The following is a 22516-nucleotide window of genomic DNA, read 5'->3' on the forward strand; positions in this document are numbered from 1 at the left end:
GACTGCAGTTTTGAAACTGGTGTTAAAGTGCAGAAACCGCAGTTGACTGTGGTGTTTTCGATACAGTAATATACTATAATATTATACTGCACTCTAACTGCAGTTACACTGAAAAATTACTGTAGTAAAACATAAATAATATTTGGGACACAGTATTTGCAGCATACTGCAGCTACACTGCAGTCTGACTGCAATCTTTTTTTGTAAGGGTAGGAATAGTAGGCCATCTTACCCCTGTCTGCAAATGCAATGATGTATGGAATGCTTTGTTATAAAGATGCATTTTTATGGTGAAAATGTGCTCCCCTAAACTTGGAACTCACGCTCTGCCTATGCATAGACTAGTGATTTAGCTGTTCATTACTTGTCTTGTTGGCTGAGGAAAAGTAATTGTGGACAGTTATGCCGCATTCACGCGCTAGTCGGAACTAGGAATACTTTGGAAATATCCATCTTGCTAACTGGTTTGAATGTGGCACATGTTTAACTACAACATATTAGCGAGTCGAACATTTCTGAGTTTCCTATTTCTGACTAGCACGCGAACGCGACGTCATTCTAACGCCTTCAACGTGCGCGGTAAGGACACACGTCATTGCCTCCTCAATTTGCACGTTCTGTTAAGACGAATTACCATAATCTTAATGTGATTTCTGTCATTCTGATCACCGTGGGTGGATACCCTAATCAGGTTACCGGTACACTTCTCAAATGTCCCGTAATTTAAAACGCTGCCGGTCAAATGCCCAATGCCACATTTTCATTACGGAAACCCTGGCCCACGCCCACTTTCACCACCGCTGAAAAAAATCCTAGGATAAACATTGGCATTGTCTTGCATTGCAACACTTCCAAGTCTAATCTTTAGAAAGCTGGAAATCGATGTTCCTGGTGCTGGTGCTTAATATTCAGACAATGACACCATTTCCTCTCATCTCAGTCTATTGGAGCTTAATATTCAGATCATGACACCATTTCCTCTCATCTCGGTCTATTGTGAAGTGCTCCATACAACTACTCAGACATTTTTGACTTTATCAGACTGTCAGCGATGTCCAAATACTGTTAAATGGACTTCTGGACCGGAGATCATTTAGACCTATCACCTATGTCTACTTATCCACATCCATTCAGATCAGTGGTGAATGGAATACAAGGGGGGGGGGGCGGCAAGTAATTTAAGAGTGTTGGGATATTTTCCCTGGTCTGTCCACTGTGCAAACAAACTGCAAACAAACTGACTTTTGAGATAAGCTCCAGGCACAGGCACAAACCAGTTTAGTGAGGCTGAAGTAATGGATAATTGCAAATAGATCGTCAGTTAGTGAAGTCCCTTCTCTCGAATGATCCGGTTTTACTTTCCTCCAAATCAGATAAGACTTTTATGTAGATAGTGGTGCATCCCTTTAAGGCTGTGTGGGTGTGTCCTAAATGAAACCCTTTCCCAGTTTAGTGCACTACTTTTGACCAGGGCCCACTATGTCGGGAATAAGGTGCAATTTGGGATGCAGCCTGTGTCTCTTGATGTTTGGCAGGCTGAGCCCAAGGTTCCTTCTGTCTTTATGTTTCAAACTGTTTGTTTTGTTCAGAGGGAGCAATAGGGATACAGTCTGTAGACTGGAGTCAGTAATTGGGGCACTGTGTTCCTCCAGTGTTCAGGGTTGTAACCTGTCACTAGGCCAGGAATATGTAGACCCCCCCCCCAATGCAATTCAAACCTCTCCCAGGTGTCCTGATTAGCATAAATAGACAGGCAATCTGGGCAAGGTGATAAAAGAGTGAAGACGCAATTGGCTTTGGTGATGTGTTTTTAAATAAAAAACTGGTTTCTGAATTCGTGATTGTAACTTTTGGTAACTGTAACCAGGTTTCCATCCAACCTTTTTTGTGAGTAAAGTACATGTCGGATAAAACATTTAATGACGGCAAATGTCGACAAAACAAAATACACTAGACAAGGTGGAATTTTTTTGTGTGGGTACAATGAATTATGCGAGAAGCTCTTTTATGCACAACAACCATCATATCGAAGTTAACTTGGGAGTCACATGATGACATGTTGTGTGGTCCTCCCGCTACGACTCATCAGGAAGCATGCAGTTTATTAGGAAACAGAAGAAATACATTATGATAAACTTCACAGGGTGGTGAAAGTGCACTGTGATGAGCTTGATGCTCCTTTCCAATAAATATCGAGGGTTTTATATAATGCAATATTTCTTGTGAGAAAACCATCAGTAGAGTTGAAAATGCGATGGAAACCCATTTAACTTGTATTTTTTATTCGGGTACATGTGAATTTGACCGCAAAAGGTATTTTATGTATGTCATCACGCACAGCACTTTATCTGAAACATCAATTTGATGGAAACATCTCTGGAGGGAAAATGTGGATTTTATAATATTTGCATGAAAATTGGTTGCCAATTGGATGGAAACCTAGCTAGTGTAGTATAGGGATCACATATTAGGCACTAAATTCGCAGTTTATAAGTGTGTATAGAAATAGCTTATTAGGCATATATCTTAGTATCATCAATTTTACTAGGCCTTGAATTGGTGACAATAATGAATTTCTAACAGTTAGAAGCTTAGTCCTCTTTTATGAAATCAGTTTGTGAGGAATGGTGAGTTTAAGTATGGACTTGTTTCACTCCCCTTAAGCAACATGTTTTTAAAGTAAACAAGAGCATAGACATTTTTGTCCCTGTTTTTAAATGTATCGTTGTAAAAAGCGTAGGAAAGAAGATTCACAATAATTGAGTTTACAACAAAAACATGTTTTTTTTTAATGACCAAACCATGTATTTCTAAATATATATAAAATAATATTTTATCCTATTTAACTAGGCAAGTCAGTTATGAAGAAATTCTTATGTACAATGAAGGCCTACCCCCGGCCAAACCCAGACGACGCTGGGTCAATTGAGCGCCGCCCTATGGGTCCTCCCGATCACGGCCGGTTGTGATACAGCCTGGAATCGAACCAGGCTCTGTAGTGGCGCTTCTAGCACTGAGATGCAGTGCCTTAGACTGCTGCACCACTCAGTCTCAATTAGCCTAATTATTGCCTGGCTTCTGAGCTTCCCTCTTCCTACTGCTGACCATGACCATATCAGAGTCAATTTGAAGGGCATAATTAGTTATCCCAGTGCATGTGTCCAGCTCCAGTGATGTGGCACATATCAATTACAGGAATGTTCCATATTAAAGGTAGAATATGCAGAAATCGCTCCGACCATTTCCTGGTTGCTAAAATTCTAATAGTTCTCCTAATTTCAGTTTGTGACAAAACAAGCAATGTATAGAGAATCATTGTACCTAAATGCTGTGAAATATATTTTCAATAACCAAAAATATTGTATTTTTTAGCTTGTTTGAAATTGGTCTACAAAACCGAAATAAAAGACTACGTAAAACTAAACTTAAGAACGGGAAGCATAGAGAGAGTGCACATAGAACATATCTTACTGCTTCTTAGACCTTCTTTCAATGAGAATGACTGATCTACGTCTTGATCGCTGTTGAAAAGTTAGTTTCTGTTGGAGAGTTTCCGTCCTCTCTCTCTCTCAGCTTTAAAATATTTTACACAAAAAAAATATTTGTGTTTTGTTCATTAGTCCACTGTTGATATGGTTCCAGAAAAATGTGCTTGTCAGCAGTTAAGTTGTAACTTTCAGTACAAATTAAAAATTGTTATACTAAAATATGTTTTAGAAGAAAAATATCCCTTTAACTGGCCAAGACTCTCCCTGTGAAATAACATACATTTCATGAGCCGCCAACGTGAGCCACCATGCGCTAACAGGCAAAAGCTAATTCCGCTAACTGCCCTTGCATCAGTGCTCTTAAGACTCTGGAGCCAGATGAGAGGGGAAAATGAATTAGCTAGGTCATTAGGTGAGAACGGATAGTCCTTCTCTATATCAGTCATCAGTATACACCCCAGCTACAGTTCGTTATTTACTGCTATCCTACCTTAAACTCGTTAAGCTCTTGTAGCTGATGTTGTCCTGCGTAATTCATCAAAAGGTCAAAAGTTCAGGGATGTGAACAAATGTGTCCCAGGTGGTGTTCATTGACGAACGCAGTTTTGTTTCATAGACCAGATAGGGGCGTGATTTATTATATATTCTGTGCTTACTCCACTATAGAGACATTACTGAGTTTGTTAGGTATAAGGCATTGTTTTTCTATCGAGGAGTCCACAGGGAGTTCGAGGATGAAAGTGAGGGATTGGAAACCAAGAGTGAAAGTTGGGGTCCTCTGTTATTTTTTGGTGAATTCCAGAAGGGACTGATTATAGCAGGGACTCAGGAAGAGTTCAAGGTATTTGTTTAAGTATTTGGGATTGTTTGAGTGAATCATTTGTACGATTTTGTCACTTTTGTGTCCGTGTCGCCTCCCCCTTTGATGGAAACCTCCTGATTAAGTAATAGCGTTCCCCTTCAAACAAACAAAACAAATATGACTTGCAGAGTCATCACATTTTGGTTGTTATACATTGATTTGAGTTTCTGTGTCCCAAATGGCACCCTATTCCCTATATATCACACTACTTTTGACCAAGGGCTCTGGTCAAAAGTAGTTCATGATATAGTAGGTAATAGTGAGCCGTTTGGGGCACCCAACACCTTTTGTTGTCTCAGACAATTTTATAGGTATTCTCTGTATTTTAACACAAGTCATTCTCCTTCCGTTACAGCTCCTTCGACAACAGCGGCAAATACCAGCAGCAGTCCCTGGGTCCCATTCAACAGTCCACCATTCTCGTGGTGGATCCCGTCAAAGGCAGCGTACTCAAGGCCTCCGGAAGAAATATGTAAGAAGCGTTACCACCGCTGTGCAAACGAGGGCAATTAGGCGTTTTGAGACATAATAGATGTCTTACGTAATAAGCACACAGGCTTTGTCCAAAATAGCACCCTTATTCCCTATGTAGTGCACTAAGTAGACTCCTAGGACGTGATGTTGTTGTCTTCATTCAAAGCATTTAAGGAGTGTTTTCTCCGTGTGCTCGGCAGGTTTTACTTGCCTCATGGAATCACCACGGACAAGGACAATAACTACTGGGTCACGGACGTGGCGCTTCATCAGGTGAGAACCATAGTGGTCACATCCTCACTGGCCATATGAAATGTGTCTGATTGAGCCGGCATATGCTACCATATGCAATGTCTGATTGAGCCGGCATATGCTACCATATGAAATGTCTGATTGAGCCGGCATATGCTACCATATGAAATGTCTGATTGAGCTGGCACATGCTATCATATGAAATGTCTGATTGAGCCGGCATATGCTAGCATATGGCATGAAAGGGGCTCATTTGTCATGTACCAAGACCCACTACTATAGAAAAACCAATGAGTTGTACTGTAGTGACATTTGGCTTTAGTGATCGTAAGGCCAGGAGTTTTTTCTGAGAACATGACCTAACCAGGAAACACTCTGGACCCTATATAATAAGTCAACATACTTCCGTACCGAAATGGCACCCTGTTCCCTATTTAGTGCACTACTTTTGACCAGTGCCTTATAGAAATAGGGTGCCATTTAGGGTGCCATTTGGGACATAGGCCTTGACTTTCGTAGTGTACAACATACGGTGTCCCCCTCACCTAGGTGTTCAAACTGAGCAGCGATGGCCGGGACAAGCCCCTGGTAGTGCTGGGAGAGGCCTTTGAACCAGGAAGTGACAAAGAGCACTTCTGCAAGCCCACCGATGTGGCGGTGGACCCCGTGACCAGGAACGTGTACGTGTCAGACGGATACTGCAATGCCAGGATACTTAAGTTCTCACCCGAGGGAAAATACCTGTCACACTGGGGAGCAGGTTTGTAGTACATGCTCCAGACGTGCGCATGTTTGCACACACACACACTAACACACACACAGACACACACACACACACACAGACACACACACAGACACACACACACACACACACACAGACACACATACACACACACACACACACAGACACACACACACATTCAGACAAACATGAACACAAACACACACAAACACACACACTCACGCACACACACACACACACACAAAAACAAACACACACATTCAGACAAACATGAACACACACACAATGAAAGATTTATTGGCAGTTTGTTTGAAGCGAAGGCCATGTCAGGCTCAGCTTGACATAATGTGTTTGAATCTATATTGATTTACCTGTAATAGCATGCCAATATTTTCTGCTGATGTGGCTGCTGTGAACTCCTCTTCATTACCCCTGGTGCAGTACATCACAACAGTGCTTTTACGGTAAATCATTCAATAGGCCTTAGAGGACATGCAGTGGCTGAAGACCTCTACACACGTCTAACTAGTGGGAGCACAGGTTATTTACAGTATCTGGAGTACCTAGTGAAATATCAAATACACTTCTATTCACACACTCCCATTTTATTCTCCCAATTCTCCTATTCAAATATTCAATGACAATTGTGCCAAAAGAAACTGGGTATAGGGAATATATTAAGACAATAATAATTTGAGCTGAGTTAGACACAGTAGTTCAAGACCAGACCAACTCCATGTTTGAACTTTGACATGACGGTGGGGGGGTTCTGCTGGGACACGGATTCCGTGGTTAGGGACATTGTTTTGCACATCTTGTTGGTCCCAAGAACATTCACCATGCTCTAAGGAGGTAACACCAGCGTATAGATAGAGGACTCCTCTTTGTGCCTGTGACAGCATGAGCAGGGAGTTATAAAACATGTATCTATCTACAGTCCTCTATCTCCATGGTAACACCACGAAATGTCTGGGCCCCAATGTTCTCAGACAAAGTGAACCTAAGTGATTCACTCCCTGGGCCGTACTCAAAGACCGTTTGATTCACAGTTGTCTTTCAATTGCTCTGGGTCATATTCACTAGGCATGAAACTCAAGAAAACAGTCCCAAATGGGGATACACACCATTTTGAAACATTTTGTTACGCTGTGCCCTAATGAACATGTCCCTGTTCTTCCCCCTCAGGCTCGTCAGACAGAAGGAGAAGGGTCCAGTTCCGAATCCCACACAGCCTGGTGTTTCTGCCTGACAGGCGGGAGCTGTGCGTGGCCGACCGGGAGAATGGACGCATCCAGTGCTTTGTCGCTGAATCCGGGGAATTCGTCAAGGAGATCAAGAAGCAGGAGTTTGGAGGGGAAGTGTTTGCCATCTCCTACGCACCTGTGCATGGTGAGTCCGGTGTGGTTTTAGAAATAGAATAGAACACCTATTATCTCTATGGTTATGGGTAGAGAATAGAACACCTATTATCTCTATGGGTAGAGAATAGAACACCTATTATCTCTATGGGTAGAGAATATAACACCTATTATCTCTATGGGTAGAGAATAGAACACATATTATCTCTATGGGTAGAGAATAGAACACCTATTATCTCTATGGGTAGAGAATAGAACACCTATTATCTTTATGGGTAGAGAATAGAACACCTATTATCTCTATGGGTAGAGAATAGAACACCTATTATCTCTATGGGTAGAGAATAGAACACCTATTATCTCTATGGTTATGGTTAGAGAATATAACACCTATTATCTCTATGGTTATGGGTAGAGAATAGAACACCTATTATCTCTATGGGTAGAGAATAGAACACCTATTATCTCTATGGGTAGAGAATAGAACACCTATTATCTCTATGGTTATGGTTAGAGAATAGAACACCTATTATCTCTATGGGTAGAGAATAGAACACCTATTATCTCTATGGGTAGAGAATAGAACACCTATTATCTCTATGGTTATGGGTAGAGAATAGAACACCTATTATCTCTATGGTTATGGGTAGAGAATATAACACCTATTATCTCTATGGTTATGGGTAGAGAATAGAACACATATTATCTCTATGGGTAGAGAATAGAACACCTATTATCTCTATGGGTAGAGAATAGAACACCTATTATCTTTATGGGTAGAGAATAGAACACCTATTATCTCTATGGTTATGGTTAGAGAATAGAACACCTATTATCTCTATGGTTATGGGTAGAGAATAGAACACCTATTATCTCTATGGTTATGGGTAGAGAATATAACACCTATTATCTCTATGGTTATGGTAGAGAATAGAACACCTATTATCTCTATGGGTAGAGAATAGAACACCTATTATCTCTATGGTTATGGGTAGAGAATAGAACACCTATTATCTCTATGGTTATGGGTAAAGAATAGAACACCTATTATCTCTATGGTTATGGTAGAGAATAGAACACCTATTATCTCTATGGTTATGGGTAGAAAATATAACACCTATTATCTCTATGGTTATGGGTAAAGAATATAACACCTATTATCTCTATGGTTATGGGTAGAGAATAGAACACCTATTATCTCTATGGTTATGGGTAGAGAATAGAACACCTATTATCTCTATGGTTATGGGTAAAGAATATAACACCTATTATCTCTATGATTATGGTAAGAGAATAGAACACCTATTATCTCTATGGTTATGGGTAGAGAATATAACACCTATTATCTCTATGGTTATGGTTAGAGAATAGAACACTAAATATGTGTGTTATATCTCTATGGCAGGGATGGGCAACTTGCGCACCCGCCCCACCTTTTGAAGACCGTTGGATCAATTTCCACAAAAATAAACAGTACAAAAATATATGTATTTGTTCATTTATTTTGGGGGTGGAACTCATTTGGGGTTTCAACTTACTGTTGAGAGTTAGAATAGTAGGAATACTCAAGGTGCCATTTTAAAATGTGGAAGTGCATCAGCAGTTTTTCTCTTGTGTCAGTCACTGACAGTCACTCAATTAGCCCTTGTCAGCTAACATTTTTAGATTGCTAAGTTAGTTTAGCAGCCAGCTATCTACATTTATCATGGTCAAATTACCGGCCGGGGGTCCCGCCATTGATTTTGTTCGTCAGTCTCACTCAGACATCATATAAAAAAACTGCAAACATTTCTATTCACCCTATGGGCAAAATTATTAGAATTGAATGAAATGAGTTATAAAATTGCTAAATCTTCTTTCTGTCCCATGGCAAAATGTGTAGAATTGCAGGAAACTTGCTTTAAAATGTAAACATTTTCTCTACGCTCCATGGCAAAATGTGTAGAATAATTAATTTATTTTTACTATTTTTTTGTGTGTGACCCCCCCATCAAAGTTGCCCATTCCTGCACTTTGGTTATGGGTATAAAATAAAACACCAAATCTGTGTTATATCTCTATGGTTATGGCTATGTCATATTCACAGGGATTTATTTTCTGGGAATAATTCAGGTGTAAAATTATTTAAACCATACATCACACTAGCAATCCACTTTATATCGGTTGCCAGTGTGTGTTTTATTTGAGGAAAATTAGACACCAACGTCTTAGAGAAATTATACATCCACATCCCCATAATAAACCCACTTAATTTCATCTGCACACTGTAAGGTCTTTCCTAGAGCCAGCTAATTGCACCATTTCACTTTGTAACAAACGTTTTTGTGATGCCGACTTTCATGTTGCGTCGCGCTGCCTCGTGTAAATGCAAGTCTTCAAAGGGGAAAATCCATATTTATGTGCCTGTTCCCTTAACCTGTGTGTGTGTGTGTGTGTGTGTGTGTGTGTGTGTGTGTGTGTGTGTGTGTGTGTGTGTGTGTGTGTGTGTGTGTGTGTGTGTGTGCGCGTGTGCGCGCTCCTTATGCAAATGTATGTGTATCCAGGTGGTCTGATCTACGCGGTGAATGGGGAATCTGCGTACGGGCGCTCTGCCCCTCTCAAAGGCTTTGTGATTAATTATTCAACCAAGGAGATCCTGGATGACTTCAGCCCAGAAAACGCACAGGTTGGTTACGGATGGGAGGGAGGGCTCTGCTGCAAACACAACCATTTTTCTACAAACCAGAGCAGCAATAAATAACAGTATTGAACATCCTTCTGATTCAATCAGCATGTACCATTAATAAGTAAATAAATAAAGAGTGGTCTCTCTGGTCTAATGATGTCTCCATTTTGGCCCTTTTGGCTTTTCATAACAAAGCTGCTCGACATTTAGTTGCTTGTAGAGTAGTTGCTAAATAGCTAGTGTATTTCAGTGAACATTTGCATCTTAGTCATTTAGAATACGCTCTTATCCAGAGCGACTTACAGTAGGGAGTGCATAAATGTTTATACGTTTTCCTACTGGTCCCCCGTGGGTATCGAATGAGCACTCTATACAGGCTTGTTATTGCCACTAGTACAGTACATCTTCACTACCTTCAGGATAACGACCCTGGATGAAAACAATAAAGCTTAAAGCTGCAATATGTCATTTTTGGAGCGACCCGACCAAATCCACATAGAAATGTACGTTTATAGATGTGTCATTCTCATTGAAAGCAAGTCTAAGAAGCGGTAGATATGTTCTATGCGTTCTTTTTCCGATGCTTCCCATTTTCCATTTGCGTCTTTTACTTTTGGTTTCGTACACCAGATTCTTGGATCAACAAGGACAGTTATGGCCTTATGTTGATGGGGATAACCTGCTTGACTGAGGAGGCCCTCCGGGCACGAACCACAGAGGGAGCTCTGTACCAAGCAATCACCTTAATTGCTATTCATGTTACCTCAATCACTATCGGGCACTTCACACACCAGTCAAACATTGGAATTATCTGAAATCTTATCTGTCTATTGAGCCTTAGAGCAAGCAAAGAAAATAGTTATTGATCTCCATTGATGGTATGTGATTTGTCTAATACAGTAGGGCGGCAGGTAGCCTAGTGGTTAGAGTGTTGGGCCAGTAACTGAAAGGTTGCTGGATCGATTCCCTGAGCTGACAAGGTAAAAATCTGTCGTTCTGCCCCTGAGCAAGGCAGTTAACCCACTGTTCCCTGGGCACCGAAGACGTGGGTGTCGATTTAAGGCAGCTCCCTGCACCTCTGATTCAGAGGGGTTGGGTTAAATGTAGAAGACACATTTCAGTTGAATGCATTCAGTTGTACAACTGACTAGGTATCAACAGCAGTTTTTTGTTGTTGCTGGAACTCAAATGAGATTCTGCCTAGAAACATTAGAGTCACTGGCAGAATGTTTACACGTGATAGTTGGGATCAGACTTAAAGGCATTGTCCATCCAAATTTCAACATGGCATATTGGTTTCCTGTAAGCAGTGTATGGATATGGTTAGACAGCAATCCATGTTCTGGTTTTGTCCATTGACTGCTTACAGGGTAAGTAAACCAATGTTAAATGTGTGAATTGGGTGAACTTTCCTTTTAAAAGCTATGGTCTGACAATGGCTCCACTGATTGTGAGATGGATCTACACCCTCGTCTCTGACTACTTGAGCCACTTAAAGTGATTGTGTCATCTTCTTCCAGGAGAGTTAATCATTCTTCCTATCCCTGTCTGGCCAGCCCTGATGCATGACTACCTGATTTAGTGCCTCTGAGCTAATCAGATGCCAGCAGGGAATTTCATTAAAACGGCAATAAAATAAAGATCTTCCTACCGTGTCTCTTGGGGTTGGTTTCTGTGTGCCAAGTTGAGTGGGGTTTGTGTTTGTCGTCTATCTTGGATTATAAACTACGAGGACAGGTAGAGACCTATTGGTTTAATAACTGGACACCTTGATTTATCCCGATTTAGATCTGACTGTTACTTTATCAGTGAATCTATGAAGGGCTTGAAGGGCTCCCGAGTGGCGCAACGGTCTAAGGCGCTACATCTCAAGTGTTAGAGGCGTCACTACAGACCCTGGTTCGATTCCAGGCTGTATCACAACCGGCTGTGATTGGGAGTCCCAAAGGGCGGCGCACAATTGGCCCAGCGTTAATCAGGTTAGGGTTTAGCCGGAGTAGGCCGTCATTGTAAAGAAGAATTGGTTCTTAACTGTCTTGTTAAATAAATAAATAAAAAACAATATGTTTACATTTTACTTTAAGTTTCATCTCATAGACTGAAGACATAATGAGTATTAAGTCTTGCATAATCTAGACTGTATTGATGTGAAGTACGGAATAATTTAAAGATGATTGTTTTTGAATGGCTGTACTACAGTGTGTCTTCCCTCTCTTTTCAGGAGTTTGGAATGCCTCACGACATTGTTGTAACCAAAGATGGGCGTGTCTTTGTAGGAGATGCAGCCACAGACTCCGTGCTAAAGTTCTCCTCTGACAGTAAGTCAACATTAACCAAAGTATTCCAGATTATCCAGGATGTCTCACTAAGAAAGTTTAATTAGATTAACCTTTCGACTGTGAAATTAAACCTCTTAGATGTTAAGTCCCCTCCCCCATATGGTTCTGGACCTGTTCCGAATGACATTTTGGTGTCCAAAGCGCTGTGTGAACGCCGTAGGGTCGGTCCGTGCCTTATAATGTCAGAAAGACCCATCTGTCTGTTCTTTGCTTCCACTCTCCCAGCGGAGCTGACTTGAAGTGTCAGGTTTCAGAACTTACATATGCATAGGGAATGACGTGTCACATTTTCTAGCCTATCCAGCCAAGCCTGGGTGACGGCATATGAATGGTGACAGTCTAACAAGTCCAGGCACTGTGGTTTCATCTGTCTGTGATATTCTCAGCCAGGTTTTAGAGGTCTCAACATAAAAAAATACTAAATAATTTCCTAGAATTTAAACAAACACTTGAATGGTGTCTCTTCGCCGCTCAATGGGACGTTTAGGAGAAAATTATTTTATGTGCCAATATTGTAGTCACTAAGTATGATGATGACCCTGATGAAGACAGCTTGGCTGTCAACGTTGGTATTACATTTTTGCATCTGAGCTCCTAGAGTGTGCGGCTCTCTTTTATTTTCAAGTCACTAAGTATGATCATATTTATTTTGCAGTTATAAGAAATGTGAAATCTTATAGCAAGTTGTTTATAATTTGATTATTACTATATTTAGAAAACATTTCAGTCATTTCAAGCCCTATTGCCCCACTTTTGTTGAATTGGAAAATAAACACATGATTTTTCATATTTTCATAATATTTGTACAAGAGGTTGACCGATTAATCGGCATGGCCGATTAATTAGGGCCGATTTCATGTTTTCATAACAATCGGTATTTGGCATTTTTGGACGCCAATTATGGCCGATTACATTGCATTCCACGAGGGTAATGCGTGGCAGGCTGACCACCTGTTACGCGAGTGCAGCAAGGAGCCAAGGAAAGTTGCTAGCTAGCATAATCACTAGTTAACTACACATAGTTGATAATATTACTAGGTTAACTAGCTTGTCCTGCGTTGCATATAATCAATGCGGTGCCTGTTAATTTATCATTGAATCACAGCCTACTTCGCCAAACGGGTGATAATTTAACAAAGGCGCATTCGTGAAAAAAGCAGTCATTTAACGAATGTACCTAACTATTAACATCTTTTGCCATTCTTAAAATCAATACACAGAAGTATATATTGTTTAAACCTGCATATTTAGTTAAAAGAAATTCATGTTAGCAGGCAATATTAACGAGGGAAATCGTGTCACTTCTCTTGCGTTCATTGCACGCAGAGTCAGGGTATATGCCACAGTTTGGGCGGCCGGGCTCGTTGCAAACTAGTTTGCCAGAATTTTACATAATTATGACATAACATTGAAGGTTGTGCAATGTAATAGCAATATTTAGACTTAGGGATGCCACCTGTTCGCTAAAATACAGAACCGTTCCGTATTTCACTGAAAGAATAAATGTTTTCGAAATTACAGTTTCGGATTTGACCATATTAATGACCAAAGGCTCGTATTTCTGCGTTTATTATATTATAATTAATTCTATGATTTGATATTTGAAAGAGCAGTCTGACTGAGCGGTGGTAGGCGGCAGCAGGCTCGTAAGCATTCATTCAAACTTTACTGCGTTTGCCAGCAGCTCTTAGCAATGCTTGATCACAGCGCTGTTTATGACTTCAAGCCTATCAACTCCTGAGACTAAAGTGCCCATTAGAACCTCCAATAGTCAAAGGTATATGAAATAGAAATGGTATAGAGAGAAATAGTCGACGCATCATAATTCCTATAATAACTGCAACCTAATATTTCTTTACTGGGAATATTGAAGAACTGGGAATATTGAACCACTATGAACTTGAGCTTGTGCCCTCAAACGTGAGTACACCTCAGCAATTTATAATTATTTTTAACAGCAAGGGGAGTTTCAGACCTTTTTAAAACCTTTTTATGCAACATTACAAGTTATTGTTTATGTCCATCTCATGAAAAATAATTATGTTTGGGTGTATCTATTTAGGCAGAAATCTAAATCTTGCCGTATCATTCAAGATTTATTAAGGGATTTCAGGCATGAATTAGTGGACTATTGGAGTGACATTAAAAATGGTTATATCCAATTTGACTCATCAGTTATGGAGCTACAAATTAGTATTTTATTTATGAAACGTAATTTATACCAAACATTATCAATACCTTTTCCTAATATTGAGATGCACCCTAGTTTCTGCCCTCAGCAATCATCACTACGTCGGGGCATGGACTCTACAAGGCGTTGAAAGTTTTCCAAAGGGATACTGGCCCATGTTGAACACAAAGCTTCCCACAGTTGTGTCAAGTTGGCTGGATGTCCTTTGGGTGGTGGACCGTTCTTGATACACACAGGAAACTATTGGGTGTGAAAAACCCAGCAGCGTTGCAGTTCTTGACACAAACCAGTGCCCCTGGCACCTACTACCATACCCCGTTCAAAGGCACTTAAATCTTTTGTCTTGCCCATTCACCCTCTAAATGGTATTGGTATTTGGTATTTAATTAGGATCCCCATTAGCTGTTGCAAAAGCAGCAGCTACTCTTCCTGGGGTCCACACAAAACATGACACAAATGGCACACATACACACTTCATGTCTCAAGGCTTAAAAATCATTCTTTAACCTGTCTCCTCCCCTTCATCTACACTGACATCAATAAGATGATAGCAAGTGGTAGTGCTGAGCGGTTAGTGCTTTTTCAGGTCAGTTCGGTTTCCGTTTCAAATTTAAAAAATTAACATTAAATGCACTATGCATTATGTGGGTTGAGTTCTTTAACAACATAGAATAAAACAATGAATAAAAGTCCCATGATGGTAGTGACTGTCCATTACTGCTTATCACTTATTTACCAACATTTATTCACATTACTCTATAAAAATATTTCAGTTGTTGTGTATATTACATTAGTTTTATTTGATAACTTTATTATTTCATTCCAAGTCATCATCTCATCTCTATAGAACTGCTGCCTACGCTGTCTGACAAAATCACTATTTTAATAGTTGTAGTAGTAGTTCTTGAAAGTAAATAAGGCTTACTATTATAACTGCTGAATACCAACTATCAATCATCTAGATCATGTATTTTCAGGTAGAGATACTTCACGAAGTAACTGCTTTCTATCCCTCTCGCGTGTTCTCTCTTCTCTCTGTCAACGAGATCTCTGTGTCTGCTCCACACAGACATGACAAGCTGGCGCACAATGGATTATGGTCATTGCAGTGAATCGGCCCTTTTTCTGCGCAAAACTATGTAGAATATTGGCCTGTTGGAAACTACGACTCCCTACCACATCACACAGTTCAGGTTTGATATGATTGATCTCTACAGAAACTGAGCATCGAGTTCACAGGGGAAAAAAAAGAAGGAAATGGAATTCAAATAATTGAACTGACGACAGTCAATTAATGTTGGTTAATTGCTCCGCACTAACAAGTGACATCAATGAGGAATCATGGCTTTCATCTGGTCAGTCTGTCATGGAAAGAGCAGGTGTTCTTAATATTTTGTATACTCAGTGTAGTGTTACTACATCAATTGGGGGTCTCGACCCCCTACATCAACCCTGGGTCTCGACCCCGCCCTGTGCAACTGGGTACTGGACTTCCTGACGGGCCGCCCCAGGTGGTGAGGGTAGGCAACAACATCTCCTCCCCGCTGATCCTCAACACTGGGGCCCCACAAGGGTGCGTTCTGAGCCCTCTCCTGTACTCCCTGTTCACCCACGACTGCGTGGCCACGCACGCCTCCAACTCAATCATCAAGTTTGCGGACGACACAACAGTGGTAGGCTTGATTACCAATAACAACGAGACGGCCTACAGGGAGGAGGTGAGGGCCCTCGGAGTGTGGTGTCAGGAAAATAACCTCACACTCAACGTCAACAAAACTAAGGAGATGATTGTGGAATACAGGAAACAGCAGAGGGAACACCCCCTATCCACATCGATGGAACAGTAGTGGAGAGGGTAGCAAGTTTTAAGTTCCTCGGCATACACATCACAGACAAACTGAATTGGTCCACTCACACAGACAGCATCGTGAAGAAGGCGCAGCAGCGCCTCTTCAACCTCAGGAGGCTGAAGATATTTGGCTTGTCACCAAAAGCACTCACAAACTTCTACAGATGCACAATCGAGAGCATCCTGGCGGGCTGTATCACCGCCGGTACGGCAACTGCTCCGCCCACAACCGTAAGGCTCTCCAGAGGGTAGTGAGGTCTGCACAACGCATCACCGGGGGCAAACTACCTGCCCTCCAGGACACCTACACCACCCGATGTTACAGGAAGGCCATAAAGATCATCAAGGACATCAACCACCCGAGCCACTGCCTGTTCACCCCGCTATCATCCAGAAGGCGAGGTCAGTACAGGTGCATCAAAGCTGGGACCGAGAGACTGAAAAACAGCTTCTATCTCAAGGCCATCAGACTGTTAAACAGACACCACTAACATTGAGTGGCTGCTGCCAACACACTGACACTGACACTGACTCAACTCCAGCCACTTTAATAATGGGAATTGATGGGAAATGATGTAAATATATCACTAGCCACTTTAAACAATGCTACCTTATATAATGTTACTTACCCTACATTATTCATCTCATATGCATACGTATATACTGTACTCTATATCATCGATTGCATCCTTATGTAATACATGTATCACTAGCCACTTTAACTATGCCACTTTGTTTACATACTCATCTCATATGTATATACTGTACTCGATACCATCTACTGTATCTTGCCTATGCTGCTCTGTACCATCACTCATTCATATATCCTTATGTACATATTCTTTATCCCCTTACACTGTGTATAAGACAGTAGTTTTGGAATTGTTAGTTAGATTACTTGTTGGTTATTACTGCATTGTCGGAACTAGAAGCACAAGCATTTCGCTACACTCGCATTAACATCTGCTAACCATGTGTATGTGACAAATAAAATTTGATTTGATTTGATAAACCATACATTTTCTATAGACAAAATTTGAAATAATTTTGATATTATTGCTTTGTCAATACAGTTCAGATATATTTGTACTTTGTATGATTGTGTTTGGTGTAATTGCATGGTGTAATTGATGTGGATATAAATATGCTATGTATAGTGTAATTGAAGTGTATATAGATATGTATAGTGTAATTGATGTGGATATAGATATGTATAGTGTAATTGATGTGGATATAGATATGTATAGTGTAATTAATGTGGATATAAACTCAGCAAAAAAAAGAAATGTCCCTTTTTCAGGACCCTGTCTTTCAAAGATAATTTGTAAAAATCCAAACAACTTCACAGATCTTCATTGTAAATGGTTTAAACACTGTTTCCCATGCTTGTTCAATGAACCATAAACAATTAATGAACATGCACCTGTGGAACGGTCGTTAACACACTAACAGCTTACAGACGGTAGGCAATTAAGGTCACAGTTATGAAAACTTAGGACACTAAAGAGGCCTTTCTACTGACTCTGGAAAGCACCAAAAGAAAGATGCCCACGATCCCTGCTCATCTCCGTGAACGTGCCTTAGCCATACTGCAAGGAGGCAGGAGGTCTGCAGATGTGGCCAGGGCAATAAATTGCAATGTCCGTACTGTGAGATGCCTAAGACAGCACTACAGGGAGACAGGATGGACAGCTGCTCGTCCTCACAGTGGTAGACCATGTGTAACAACACCTGCACAGGATTGGTACACCCGAAAATCACACCTGTGGGACAGGTACAGGTACAGGATGGCAACAACAACTGCCCGAGTTACACCAGGAAGGAACAATCCCTCCATCAGTGCTCTGACTGTCCGGTTGTAAAGGCAGGTCCTCACCAGACATCACCGGCAACATCGTAGCCTATGGGCACAAACCCACCGTTGCTGGACGAGACAGGGCTGGCAAAAAGTGCTCTTCACTGACGAGTCGGGGTTTTGTCTCACCATGGGTGATGGTCGAATTTGCGTCTATATTCGAAGGAATGAGCATTACACCGAAGCCTGTACTCTGGAGCGGGATCGATTTGGAGGTCATGGTCTGGGGCGGTGTGTCACAGCATCATCGGACTGAGCTTGTTGTCATTGCAGGCAATCTCAACACTGTGCGTTACAGGGAAGACATCCTCCTCCCTCATGTGGTTCCCTTCCTGCAGGCTCATCCTGACATGACCCTCCAGCATGACAATGCCACCAGCCATACTCCTCATTCTGCGCGTGATTTCCTGCAAGACAGGAATGTCAGTGTTCTGTCATGGCCAGCGAAGAGCCGGGATCTCATTCCCATTGAGCACGTCTTGGACCTGTTGGATAGGAGGGTGAGGGCTAGGGCCATTTCCCCCAGAAATGTCCAGGAACTTGCAGGTGCCTTGGTGGAAGAGTGGGGTAACATCTCACAGCCAGAACTGGCAAATCTGGTGCAGTCCATGAGGAGGAGATGCACTGCAGTACTTAATGCAGCTGGTGGCCACACCAGATACTGACTGTTCCTTTTGATTTTGATCCCCCTTTGTTCAGGGACACATTATTCCATTTCTCTTAATCTGATGTCTGTTTATTTCTCAGTTGTTGAATCTTGTTATGTTCATTCAAATATTTACACATGTTAAGTTTGCTGAAATAAACGAGGTTGACAGAGAGAGAACATTTATTTTTTTGGTGCGTTTAGACATGCTATGTATAGCGTAATTGGATGTCTATATAGAAATGTGTAGTGTAATGGATGTGTAAATACAGTTGAAGTCGAAAGTTTACATACACTTAGGTTGGTGTCATTAAAACTCGTTTTTCAACCATTCCACAAATTTTTGGTTAACAAACTATAGTTTTGGCAAGTCGGTCAGGACATCTACTTTGTGCATGACACAAGTAATGTTTCCAACAATTGTTTACAGACAGATAATTTCACTTATAATTAACTGTATCACAATTCCAGTGGGTCAGAAGTTTACATACACTAAGTTGACTGTGTCTTTAAACGGCTTTAAAAGCTTCTGATAGGCTAATTGACATCATTTGAGTCATTTGGAGGTGTACCTGTGGATGTATTTCAAGGCCTACCTTCAAACTCAGTGCCTCTTTGCTGGACACAATGGGAATATCAAAAGATGTCAGCCAAGGTCTCAGAAAAAAAATTGTAGACCTCCACAAGTCTGGTTCATCCTTGGGAGCAATTTCCAAACGCCTGAAGGTACCACGTAAATCTGTACAAACAATAGTACACAAGTATAAACACCGTGGGACCACGCAGCCATCATACCGCTCAGGAAGGAGACACATTCTGTCTCCTAGAGATGAACGTACTTTGGTGTAAAAAGTGAAAATCAATCCTCGACCAACAGCAAAGGACCCTGTGAAGATGCTGGAGGAAACAGGTACAAAAGTATCTATATCCACAGTAAAACTAGTATTATATTTGCATAACCTGAAAGGCCGCTCAGCAAGGAAGAAGCCACTGCTCCAAAACCTCCATAAAAAAGCCAGACTATGGTTTGCAACTGCAAATGGGGACAAAGATCGTACTTTTTCGAGAAATGTCCTCTGGTCTGATGAAACAAAAATGGATCTGTTTGGACATGATGACCATCGTTATGTTTGGAGGAAAAAGGGGTGGGCTTGCAAGCTGAAGAACACCATCCCAACCGTGAAGCACGGGGGCGGCAGCATCATGTCGTGGGGGTGCTTTGCTGCAGGAGCGACTGGTGCAAGTCAGTGTTGCCCAGCAACAGCCCCAAAACATCACTGCTCTAGAGGAGATCTGCATGGAGGAATGAGCCAAAATACCAGCAACAGTGTGTGAAAACCTTGTGAAGACTTACAGAAAACATTTGACCTCTGTCATTGCCAACAAAGGATTTATAACAAAGTATTGAGATAAACTTTTGTTATTGACCAAATACTTGTTTTCCACCATAATTTGCAAATAAATTCATAAAAAATCCTACAATGTGATTTTCTGGATTTTTTTCCCTCATTTTGTCTGTCATAGTTGAAGTCTACCTATGATGAAAATTACAGGCTTCTCATCTTTTTAAGTGGGTGAACTTGCACAATTGGTGGCTGACTAAATAGGTTTTTGCCCCACTGTAGATACTGTATGTATAATGACATTGTTATTTGATGTGTACTGTATGCAGCCTCATCTGCAAAAGAGACTGTGGTCTCCCTGCTTAAATAAAGGTAAAATGAAATGAACATCATGTCAAAATGGATCCCTCTTTCACACATTGCTCCAGATAACATGTTTTATAAACAATGTATGAATTCTGTAATGTTGGCTGTAAACTCACAGTTTCACATTGCTCCAGATAACATGTTTTATAAACAATGTATGAATTCTGTAATGTTGGCTGTACACTCACAGTTTCGTGTTTTTTATGTTCTTGAAAGAAAATTCTCCAGCATGTAGCGAATCAGTGGCGAACTGCAAAATGATTGACTAACGCTCTAGACCACTGCACCGCCACCTTATGTAATGTTTCTGATGTAAAGGGACTATGAATTGCTGGATGTCCTTCAAAAAATGCCTTTGGCACGCCAATTCAAACCGAGCGAATGCACAGTTAATCCCCTTGAATGGTTTAATCCCCGTTCAAGTGTAGGTGACTCACTGATTCAGTTATCTGTTAACAACACAAAATGCATAGAACAATTAGAGTTTTGTACATTTAAATGCAAATGAACAGAACCCAAGTGAAAAGCAATTGCAATCAAATTGAAAGCATTGCACTTCACACATTACTAATGAGAAGCAGTTGATTTTGCACCAGCAAAAAATTGTGTTTGTTGAAAAGGTCAGCACATTGTACTGTATAGAGGCAGAGTGTTCATAATCGTATGTAATCTACACCATTGGTATCTAATCAACACCATTGGTATGTAATCAACACCATTGGTATGTAATCTACACCATTGGTATGTAATCAACACCATTGGTGCAATGCCTTTATGAGATGGACATTTGATCATTGTTATGAAACTGCTAAATACACCATAAGAGAACATGAGTAAGCACAACTGTACAATCCGTTTGGATTTATTCTTTATTTAATAGCAACTGAGTCACGATTGCAGTGAAGGAATCACTCAGTCACATCAGTCCTTGACACCACTGTCTCTCTCACCCTCTCTAGAAGCTGAACATCGCTCTGTTAAGAAAGGTGGAATTGAAGTACAAGAAATCGAAGGTAGGCTGCTCTTTCTCTTCAATCTTATTGCGAGCTGAAAGTTTTGTTTGTTTGAGGTCCACATTCTCTTTACTTAAACTGTAGGGATTTTTGATTGACTTTAAATGTTTTACATTGTAAATTAGTGGATATTTGCTTCACAATAGTGATTGGCGTGGCTTGAAGTCAAATTGTCTTTACTGTACATTTTATGAACAGCAGCTCTAGTCTGATAACCTATTACACATTGATTGCGAAGCTAAAGGCTGACATTCTCCTGAGACTTCTGCTCTTTTCTACTGAAAGATTGTAATGCCTAATTTCATTTGAGGAAATGAAGCAGTGTGTAGACCTATTGTATGTTTGATACTTTATATACTATAAACTATATATACTATAAACCTCTCTGAAAGAAGCTTGAGCATTTAGAGAATGTATTTTCCATCATTTTGAGGTTCTGTGGTAAAAATGAGCGCAGTGCTTGGCGTTAGGAGTATGTGTCAAACATATATATATATTTTTTTACCTTTATTTAACTAGGCAAGTCAGTTAAGAACAAATTCTTATTTTCAATGACGGCCTAGGAACAGTGGGTTAACTGCCTGTTCAGGGGCAGAATGACAGATTTGTACCTTGTCAGCTCGGGGGTATAAACTTGCAACCTTCCGGTTACTAGGCCAACGCTCTGACCACTAGGCTACCCTGCCGCCCCATATTGAAGTTGTCGAACAGAAAGATATACAAAATCTGCATTTCCCCCACTCAGAAGGTAGTCATTTTAAATGTGTTTTACTTATTAATAACATGCACCCATTGATTCTTGAAGAATAAATAACATGAATGCCTCATGAGCTTAGTTCAAATATCGTGCCCCATCAGAACCCAAAATATACAAAAAAATGTTTACTTCATTGTTTTTTAAACAATGTAAATGTAAACAAACGCTGTATAGTCCCTAAAGTTGTTTAAAACCACAATTTTTCATGGATGGTAAGTCCTTGCATCCATAGCTCTGTCTATACATTTCAGAATGGTTTAATTTCTCTGGCTGGGTGACCGCTTTGTTATTGTTTGATAAGCAAATTGCCCCTTTA

The 22516-nt window shown here is 40.7% G+C and overlaps 1 protein-coding gene across 5 annotated transcripts in view; it reads left to right on the forward strand.

The window, feature by feature from the left end:
• The window catches only part of pam (peptidylglycine alpha-amidating monooxygenase), a 126973-nt gene that overhangs the window by 97771 nt on the left and 6686 nt on the right, over nt 1-22516 (forward strand). For all 5 annotated transcript variants that reach the window (XM_024381497.2, XM_024381501.2, XM_024381498.2 and 2 more), the window contains 7 exons: nt 4706-4822; nt 5025-5097; nt 5626-5836; nt 7004-7207; nt 9720-9841; nt 12063-12159; nt 21390-21443. In XM_024381497.2, coding sequence (XP_024237265.1) covers nt 4706-4822; nt 5025-5097; nt 5626-5836; nt 7004-7207; nt 9720-9841; nt 12063-12159; nt 21390-21443 — 878 coding nt within the window. The remainder of the gene's footprint in view (nt 1-4705; nt 4823-5024; nt 5098-5625; nt 5837-7003; nt 7208-9719; nt 9842-12062; nt 12160-21389; nt 21444-22516) is intronic.

Source organism: Oncorhynchus tshawytscha, linkage group LG20 (genome assembly GCF_018296145.1).
Source record: "Oncorhynchus tshawytscha isolate Ot180627B linkage group LG20, Otsh_v2.0, whole genome shotgun sequence".
Taxonomy (NCBI): domain Eukaryota; kingdom Metazoa; phylum Chordata; class Actinopteri; order Salmoniformes; family Salmonidae; genus Oncorhynchus; species Oncorhynchus tshawytscha.